The sequence below is a fragment of the Sprattus sprattus genome, assembly GCF_963457725.1.
Source record: "Sprattus sprattus genome assembly, chromosome: 2".
In the NCBI taxonomy this organism is placed as follows: domain Eukaryota; kingdom Metazoa; phylum Chordata; class Actinopteri; order Clupeiformes; family Clupeidae; genus Sprattus; species Sprattus sprattus.
In genome coordinates this window covers 34,707,070-34,717,270 of record NC_137921.1, presented here as the reverse complement: position 1 = coordinate 34,717,270, position 10,201 = coordinate 34,707,070, and the positions used below count along the sequence as shown (strand labels likewise).

Sequence of the window (10,201 nt, the reverse complement as noted above, 5' to 3'; positions counted from 1 at the left end):
TACCCAGTCTCCAAACACCAGCAGGTACACTCACACACACACACTCACACACACACTCACACACACACTATCCCCACGAGTCCCTCGCACAGAACAACAGCAAGCTGGACACACGCCTACTGTACCCGATCACCAAACACCAGCAGGTATTCACACACACACACACACACACACACACACACACACACACACACACACACACACTATCACCACGAGTCCCTCGCACAGTAAAACAGCAAGCTGGACACACGCCTACTGTACCCTGGTCTTTTAACACCAGCAGGTACGCACACACACACACACACACAAACTCACAAACACTCACACATTCACCACAAGTTCCTCCCGCATTACAGCATCAATCTGGACACACGGATGCACACACACATTCTTGTGCAGATTGTTTTGATTGACGTTTATTTGGAATGAAGTAGAAGCCCTGTACCCACCTCTCCTCTTTTTCCTCTCTTCCTGTCTGTCCATTCACCTCCCTTTCTCTCTGCTCCTCTTTATAATTTCATTATCTCTCCATTCCTCTATCTCTCCCTCCCTCTCTCTCTCTCCCTCTCTTCCTCTCTCTCCTCCTCTCCCTCTCACTCTTTCTCTCTCTCTTTCTCTCCCTCCCTCTTTCCCACCCTCTCTCTCTCACTCCCTCTCTTTCTCTCTCCCTCTCCCTCTCTCAGGATCTCCTGGTGAAGGAGGACAGTATAGAGGCAGCAGGGGAGCAGCTCAGAGTTTATCATGAGCAGTACCAGGAGAAGAGCAGAGAATACGACTCACTGTATGAGGAATACACACACACTTCTCAGGTGAGCAGGCACTGGACACACACACACACACACACACACACACACACACACACACATAAGGACAAGTACACACACACACCCTGTTCTGACTGAATTTGTGTGCCGTGTCTCAGGAGCTGCAGATGAAGCGGACAGCCATCGAGGCCTTCAATGAGACCATCAGGATCTTTGAGGAGCAGTTTGAGACGCAGGAGCGCTACGGCAAAGAGTACATGGAGAAGTTTAGCAGGGAGGGCAATGACCAGGAAGTGCAGAGGTACACACACACACACATATGTGATATGGCACACACACTCTCCACCAACATGACAACAACAGTACTGTGCTATAGCTCACCTTTTAGCTGTAGTATATCACCATGTCGTCAAACATTATGAATTACAATAAAAGTATTAATACGGACGTGCCATGTATATGTGTGTGTGTGTGTGTGTGTGTGTGTGTGTGTGTGTCAGGATCCAAAATAACTCTGAGAAGCTTCACTCCCGTGTGATTGAGATCCACGACAGCAAGCAGAAGCTGGAGCAGGACCTGCAGCAGCAGGCGGCAGAGAACCGCGAGAACGACCGCAAGATGAACAGCCTCAAGCCAGACCTCATGCAGCTACGCAAGATACGAGACCAGTACCTGCTGTAAGACACACACACACACACCTGCCTTTATCAGACACAACCCAGCTATCATTTATCAGACACAACCCAGCTATAACTTACCAAGATACGAGGCCAGTACCTGCTGTAAGACACACAAACAAACACACCTTTTATCAGACATAACCCAGCTATATTTTATCAGACACAACCTAGCTTTAATTTATCAGACACAACCCAACATCAGACACAACCCAGCTTTAATTTATCAGCAATCTGTGCTGTTAGCTGTTGTCTGTGCTGTTAGCTGTTATCTGTGCTGTTACCTGTTGTCTGTGTTATCTGTGCTGTAAGCTGTTAGCTTGTTTGCTAGTCTAAGACACAAACCCTGTAATGTGTCTTTTAAAAAAATGTACATTATTATTTTGTCATCTGTGTGTGTGTTTCATTCTAGTTGGCTCACACAGAAAGGCACCAAGCAGAAGAAAATCAATGAGTGGTTGGGCATCAGGAACGACACAGAGGAGTGAGTGCCAAAGTAGACAGTTCCGACAAGTTGTCATTGGCCTGCCTGTTTGCTATGCATTGTGGGATTGCTCTCTAGCGCCACCTGTGTGTTCTCCCCAGTGTGTGCACGCTGGTGTGTGAGGAGGAGGAGGATGTGGCACACCTGGATGAGCAGAGCTGGTACCTGGGCGATCTGAAGCGGGCCCAGGCGGAAGAGATGCTGAGGGGCCGTGCCAACGGAACCTTCCTGATACGAGACAGCCAGACACAGAAGGGCGCTTACGCCTGCTCCGTAGTGTGAGTGCACACAGCATACACACAGCACACAGCACCCAGAACAGAGCACACACAGTACACAGCACACACACACACACACACACACACAGCACACCTCACATAACTCACAGCACACAGCACACCTCACATAACTCACAGCACACAGTACACCTCACATAACTCACAGCACACAGCACACCTCACATAACTCACAGCACACAGCTCATAGCACACAACACACAGCTCATAGCACACAGCACACAACACATAGCTCACATAACTCACAGCACACAGCACACAGATCATTACTCAAGGCACACAGCTCAAAACTCACCACACAGCAATGTCAGTCTATATCCCTTTATCACAAAGACCCCCCCCCCCCCCACACACACACACACACACATATTTATTCGTCTGAGCTCCAGCCTCTGGGCGACTAGCCCACCCACTGTCATCAGGGTTCAAAGCCCCACCCACTATCATATAACTGCACATACCGTTCTCCTCAATGCCAATGAATGCCACTTCACTCATAAATGTGTGTGCGTGTGTGTGTGTGTGTGTGTGTGTTTAACAGTGTGGACGGCGAGGTGAAGCACTGTGTGATCTTCAGGACGGCGTCCGGCTTCGGCTTCGCGGAGCCGTACAACCTTCATAGCTCTCTGAAGGATCTGGTGCTGCACTACAGACACCACTCTCTGGTCCAACACAACCAGGCTCTCAACGTCACACTGGCCTGGCCTGTGCTGTCTCAAACACACTCAAACACATAACTACAGACACACACACACACACACACACACACATGCGCAGACACAGAACTACACACAAACACATACACACATAAATGCACAGATACAGAACTACACACACGTACACACACACACATGCGCAGATACAGAACTATACACACACACACACGCACCCACTTGCGTAGATACAGAACTATACACACAATCACATATGCGCAGATACAGAACTACACACACACACACACAGGCGTGCGCGCGCGCAGATACAGAACTACACACACACACACCCACACACAAATACAATTCCCTGAAGGACATGGTGCTTCACTGTAAACACACCCAACTGCTTCAGCAAAATGAGACTCTATCACACTCATCTGGTCATCAGCTTATCTGTCCTGTTGTACACACACACACATATATATAAACCCACACACACACACCCACATATATATAAACACACACACACATACAGTTTGCTGATGGACATGGTGCTTCACTGTAAACACACCCACATGCTTCAGCACTCTCATTTTCACACTGTTGTACAAACACACACACACACACATACAAACATACACACACACACAGACACATAAACACACACACTTAAACACACAGAGCTCCCTGAAGGACCTGGTGCTTTGCTACAAACACACCACTCAACTCCAGCCCAATGAGGTATTCTCACACTCCCTCTGCTCCTCCACAGTAAGAAAACCATACACGATAACCATATCTTTGATGAACGTGTGTGTGTAGTCCAAAACAGACACAAAGTGTCAGTGGTTCAAGCACGACCTCAGCCGTGTGTGTGTGTTTGGGGGGGGGGGGGGCAGAGCGCCTCGTTCCACAGGAGAGCTGCACACACCCAAACTCTGAGATTCCTCATCCACAGAGGGGGCTGCTCTGGTTAGCACGTAGCACAGCATAGCCTAGCATGCTCTCTCGCATGGGTCAGTGCTCAGAGTGGCCGGAAGGGGGCGGTATTCTCAGTTCCCTGTTTTAGTTTGATCGTTTGTCTTTTTGTTTTGGCTTGTTTGGTAGCCGTTTGTTCAGCAGCACCAGCAATTAGTTTGCACCTTGCTAGTGAATACCAGTGATGTATCAGGCACTGGAACCTCTGTCCTGTAGACAGACAGAACCGTTCAGTTATTTGTATGCGTGGATGTATGTGGTTGTTTGTGTGTGTGTGTGTGTGTGTGTGTGTGTATGTGTGTGCTCTCTTGCACTTGTGTCCCCAGTGATAGCTGATGGTTGTTCTACAGCACAGCCATAAAATAGCACAAACCACACCACTACTGGCTCCCATGGTTACGACCTCCACCTGACCTTCCATCTCGACAGCTGTCACAGGGACAGGCCTCTTGTCAGTCTCGCTGGGTGCTGAGGCAGAGCCTGAGACGTGCCGAAGGGGAAACTTTTGTCCTGGGAATCCCAAGCTCTACCTTTGCTTACCAGCATGTTTAGTAGTGGGTCATAGGAAGTGTGTGTGTGTGTGCGTGTGTGTTTGTGCGTGTGTGTGGAGTGTCATGTCATACATGTATTTGAGCTGTGCTGTATCGTCCTAAAGAGAGGAATGCGTAACAGTCTTTTGACAGCTTTAAGGATTTAAGCTCTTTTTCCCCTCCGTTCCTAGGAGGGTTTGCACTGAAGGATCAGCTAGCGTAGTCCTGATCAGTAACCCGGCAGCCTGGCTGCCTGACTAAATGTCTGAAAACAGAGAGGAGTTGAGATGGGGTGTCACGTGTTTCTCTCCAGATGAAGTGTTGTCTGCAGCCAAGGCACCTACTTTGATCCCAGGACTACATGTAATTAATGAATTGATTGATTCATTGTTTTATTGATGTACTTATCGATTCGTTCAGTTTCATTCAAATTCAGAGCACTTTTTCAAAACTCACAAACATGTGAGGTGGGTTTGGGCTTTAGCTTTCAACTGTCTGCAGTGAATGCAGATGTGCATGTGGATGATAATGTGTGTGTAGTGCAGCTGAACCCAAGTGAAAGAGTTGTGGAGGTGATAAAACATATTTTGCACAAATACTTCCTTCCCCCACTGTTACTGGTGAAATACCAGCTGTGTGTGTGTGTGTGTGTGTGTGTGTGGGAAGAACACACGACACACTTGAGTCAACCATCTTAAAAAAAAAAGTCTAAGTCCCTTTCAAGTGGACGACCAGAAGAGGGCGTTGATCATCCCAGAGGAAGCCATTAAACCAGTCTATGCTACTCTGACCTGCTCTTGTGCTCCATAATCACCTGACCAGGAAACACATTTAGTAGCGTGAACTTTCTGTTGTATTCTGAATATAATGATAATATGTTTACGATCACCAAATAATCTAGTAGCAGAGAGTGTGTGTGTGTGGGTGGGTGGGTGGGGGTGGGGGGGGGGTTGGGAGAGAGAGAGAGACCTGTCTCTGAACTAACCAGCGCACTGTAGGACCCTGTAAGTTTGATATTTCATGTCCTGTTCTGTTGGTGTAAAATGTATGTTTAATGTTGTCAGACAGAGGTGGTCTTGATTTGTTTCTTTTTATTTGTGTATGAGTGAAGTTCAGGGGAATATTTTTGAGTCTGGTTGGAGTTTGGGGGGAATATTTTTGAGTCTGGTTGTTGATTGAACCTTTTACTGACTGGAGTCCAGCTCTTCTCTCACGCCACAGGTGGCACAACAGTGACAGCACACATTCATTTAGTTGTACAATCAGAATACAAACGTACAGTAATGATGTGTTTAAAATGAGGTGCTCTCCTGACACGTCCTCAGATAAGGCCAGCCTTGGAGTGGATAAGTGAATCTTCACGAAGACAAAGGCAATCAGAAATAGTGGCATTACCTTTCTCTGTTGGCTGAAATGACTGTCTCAGACATATTTGGGGATATATCTGTGAGACGATTGTGTGTGGATGTCTTGTTGGTGTTATGGACGTTTATTTTGTTAAAAGGACATTTCGGATGACATTAAGCGAACGGCATCAACATTTTTTTCTGGCTTTGTGCTGCCTTGCTGTCCCCATTCAAATGGTACAACTGCAATAGTAATTAACATAAAACAAGAGAAAAAATATATGATCAGGGGCCGTATTCACAAAGAATCTTAGGGCTAAAAGTAGCTCATGAGTGGCGAATTTAGGAGAAACTCCTAAAAATAATGGGCGTGTCAGTCTTAAATGTAGGACTCCTAATTTTTTTTACTAAGAGCAATTCACAAAATATTTTATCCCTAAAAGTAGCACCTAAGTCTAGGACAGCTTAAAACTCCTCATGAGGACTCCTAAGTCACTAAGACCTATTCACAAAAAATCGTAAGATGGCTGCAGCCGACTTGGAATTGATAAAAGACATTGCTTAAACCGTGAAGGTATTAATATTGTCGTAGAATTAGCGCGGGATGCAATGACGCCTTTAAACAACGATGTGTCCCGAAGTGAAATGTTTGGAAACATTCAGCCGTTTAATTCATCAAACTATCAACGCACTGTAGACCCCACATCATCCAACAGTTGGATGTACCGATGACTTGTGCATTTCAACGGAGAGCGGTCTGCAGCAGGTTTTTGAGAACTTACCAGCTGGATGCCGCTGGGGTGACAGTGGCTATTGGTCCTGGGACCAGTAGGCTTTCGCTTAGGCTATACGTTTCACGTTCGTTTCGCTTTGATCAATTAAGATTGGAGGGCTTAAAGGGCCGCATGTGCTGATATTTGAAGTGGTCAAGGGCTGTAAATATTATAGCCTAACAGTTTGCTGGGTGCTTTAATTATTACTGCCTTGATTACATGCAATTGCCATATTTTATATTGATCGCTTTATATTTCTCTTAACGTGCAAAGTGTCATTCCCGTTGGATGCACAAACTTGTCATCATGCGTGTGCATTCTGCTAACTGCTCTGTCCATAACTATTTAATATGACTTCATTTGAAGCCTAGGTTATTCTCTTATTTTCAGTCGATATAGTGGGATTGTTAGAGAGACGTCACGAATGAGTTTTTAATGAGAGAGCCTGTCAACAACCAATCACCGTCCTCACCCCTTCTAAACTCGTGCATGAGAAGCAACGTCATCCATAGCAACGGAGTTTTTATCTTAAGCTTAGGAGTTGGTATTATCCTTAGTATGAGTAGGTCTCAGAGCCGTTGTGAATCACTTTTAAGAAATTACTCCTACGTAAAAGGTTTTAGCGCGAGTTAGGAGCACTCCTAGTGGTAAGATAAAAGGCTTTGTGAATACGGCCCCTGATCTATAATAACATTTGGCCCTTTGGATGGTGACAGGAGCCTCCTTTAGAGTTGCAGTGGAGAAAGAGGGAAATGCAGCATGATCTTTCTGGGTAGAGCAGTGTCCCTGCTGTTTGTGCTAACCATATCAGTCCTGTAGTTACAGCTTGCTCTATTTTTGTGTTTGTCTCAGATTGCTTTGTTTGTTTGGTACACTACTTAAGGAAAACAATAAATTCTAGTATTGAAAAAAAAGATTGGAGTGGTATTTGTGTGTGTGTTTGTGTGTGTGAACCCTCCCATCATGTGGTCAACCTATTTAACAATGCATTGATTGACTGCACTAAGGATAGTGTCACCATGACATTTAAAATAAACAAGTCATGTCCACGATTCAGAGTAATGTAGTGTGTAGTGAAGTAATGCTTCTTTGAGGAAACAACTCTTGGGAAGCAGCTGTGGTCTTCCCATACTACCAGTAGAGTCGTTATGTCTTCAATATGTCATGAGTTGAACAATGTGGTGGTATCATACCATAGGATGCCTTTCTGTAGCCTTAGATCGGCTCCAATAGATTTGAATTTGTGTCTAAACAGTAAAGCAAAACTGCCATCCTGTCAAAGTAGAAGAGAACCCATTAACAGCACACGGTTAGGTAGATAATACATTTTAATTTAACATTACAAACTTTGCTGGAATGAAATTGTATTGTACAATATAGTTTGAATCTTAGATTATATGATTTGACAATATTGTTTCCATATGATTAAGTTATAAATAACCACCTCACTTTTTTCTATAATAGCTGTCTTTCTCTCTCACTGAAGTTTAAGCATACCAACCAATGATCCAGAGACAGGGCACATCTGCTATTTCACATCCACCATTGAACCCTTCTCCTGGTCAAGTATGTCCTCAGACACGGTAGCGCTGTCACAGGGAGGCCTCATCCTCTTCTCCATGGCTACCTCTCAGACCCACTGTGACTCTGTGATCTGCCTGCTCTCTTCATGCGCTCAGTAGTAGTAGCTTCCAAAGGCGGCTGCCACACAGAACAGACTCTCCTGAGGAAGAACAACAGGCTCACAGGTTCATACACACATCTACTGCAGGATGTGTACTGCATGATGGCGTATGACAGCAGCCAACTTACATTCATGAAAATGTCTTGGGCGTAGTTGTCTGTGTCTGCATCCCAGTAACAACGAGCAGCCATCCTAAAAAGAGAACAAAGACTCAGAAAAGAGCTCGGAGAATACAACTCTAACATATCTTTAAGATGAACTTTGCAACGTAGTGATGAATCCTTAAGAAAGAACAGCATAAAATATGTACCCTAGACAATACTGTCTCTGCAGAAATAGTCATAGTAATGTTCTTCCAAAATGTTAATGAATAATGTTTAAAAGATGATCCAAACTCATAAGAATAGCAATACTCAAATACAATTATAAAACTGTTTAAAATATGAAGCCATGGTTATAAATGTGACTTGATTAATTTGAGTATTTCTTATTCAACCAACACAAACAACACTCATTCAGTGTCAAAGAAGTCAGTTCCATACAACTTAAACTCAATCAGTTATCACATTTGGCCTAATTCCTTCGAGCTTTGTCATTCAACCTTCATACAGTGAGTAATGGCACATCCTCCAGTTTCCGCTACTCACTTGACTCCCTCTCCTCGTTGCTCTCCGAGCACCACCTGCACAACCAGCTTGTAACGTTCGAATCCCACGTCTAAGAAAACGCAATTGAAAAAAAGTTTCTAGTTATGTTAATTCATGACGGTAAGACAACTATAATAATCAGTTAGAACATAAGCTAACTCAGTTCAACATCAAATTATTTTTGGGACACACTCACCCTTAAGTTTCTCTTTAATAGTGTCTGCTAATTGTGTGGATAAAAGAGGACTCTGCTCCGGGTCGTACTGTACACCTGAAAGATTATCCCTCAGGATTTCTCGAATGCATTCCTTCACAACTCCTGCTTTAAACCTGCAGAATAGTAACGTAACAGATACATGTGTGACATAATGCTAACTGTTAATGTTCATTCATTTATAATACTAGCTTGCAGACAAGAATAGCTGCTTAACCATGTATCCTAGCTAGCATAATCCACCAATATAAACATTGAAGAGCCGGTAGGATAATAATGTTAGCGGTGTCAAATTAACTTTGTCCACGGGACCAAACAAAACTTCACACCTAATACATTTGAGCTAAAGTTAGCTATCGTTATACTAGCTGGCTGCTATGACAGACAGACATAATAAGGTATCTAGCTATCCTATTTTAGCTACCTAATGTTAGCTTCCAAGATCATGATAATCTTACTTGTGCTGGTAATTTGGCCTAATAAGATAACTGTTGGCTCCTGTTTCGGTTCCTTCCATTACAGATGAATGATTACAACAATAGTGCTGACGCTAGCGATCAACTGGAAATGCTAGACAGATTAAAAACCATTTCATCCAACTTGTACTTTAAAAGAGCTTTGGCCAGACTGTAAAGGTGTTACCATAACAACCTGTTTCTTCTTCTTTCAACGGATTTCACTCATGTAGCACAACTATTGGAAGCAATACTGCCACTTACTGGACTGGAGCCGCACTTTTCCAGGGTAGCCCATTTGAGTTTCCGCTTGACTAACGTGTAGCTGTACATAAAAGGTTACATTGATTTTTGCAATGTCCAACCACATCCTTACTTTTAAAAACTGCAATGAAAACATCTTATGTCATTAGATGATTAACAACCATCTAAAACTATAAGTTTTAAAATCTGCATGTTGCACACTCACTTTTGATGTCTTTGTTTAGGTGGCTTGCACAGACCCAGGCTCTGAGCTGGCCCAGGCATAGATATCTATAATAAAGGCTAGATATCCTGCTTGCGTTTCTGGCCGACGGAGCCGAATGTCCGCACATTTCGGCCATTTTGAGGACAGTATAGCTCACTCCCCCTTAACATTGTGTTGGTAGTGGTACTTTTTAAGTAACCAGAACTTGCTCAATTTTCAATCGATTTT

The 10,201-nt window shown here is 44.2% G+C and overlaps 2 protein-coding genes across 2 annotated transcripts in view; one reads left to right on the top strand and one right to left on the bottom strand.

Annotated features, from left to right (window-relative positions):
- The window catches only part of LOC308360134 (phosphatidylinositol 3-kinase regulatory subunit gamma-like), a 14,590-nt gene extending 10,862 nt beyond the window's left edge, over positions 1–3,728 (top strand). The window contains exons 9-15 of the mRNA XM_080831906.1: positions 1–24; positions 684–809; positions 923–1,065; positions 1,265–1,441; positions 1,854–1,925; positions 2,027–2,203; positions 2,763–3,728. The exon at positions 1–24 is cut by the window's left edge and continues 157 nt beyond it. Coding sequence (XP_080688032.1) covers positions 1–24; positions 684–809; positions 923–1,065; positions 1,265–1,441; positions 1,854–1,925; positions 2,027–2,203; positions 2,763–2,958 — 915 coding nt within the window. The 3' untranslated portion in view covers positions 2,959–3,728. The remainder of the gene's footprint in view (positions 25–683; positions 810–922; positions 1,066–1,264; positions 1,442–1,853; positions 1,926–2,026; positions 2,204–2,762) is intronic.
- Positions 3,729–7,866: 4,138 nt separating this feature from the next.
- Positions 7,867–9,636, bottom strand: dynlt2b (dynein light chain Tctex-type 2B). Its single transcript, XM_080831831.1, has 5 exons — positions 9,508–9,636; positions 9,032–9,165; positions 8,836–8,905; positions 8,317–8,380; positions 7,867–8,227 (listed from the first exon to the last, which is right to left on the bottom strand). The coding sequence occupies exons 1-5, from the start codon at positions 9,564–9,566 to the stop codon at positions 8,180–8,182; spliced, it is 375 nt and encodes a 124-aa protein (XP_080687957.1). The 5' UTR covers positions 9,567–9,636; the 3' UTR covers positions 7,867–8,179.
- Positions 9,637–10,201: the final 565 nt, after the last annotated feature.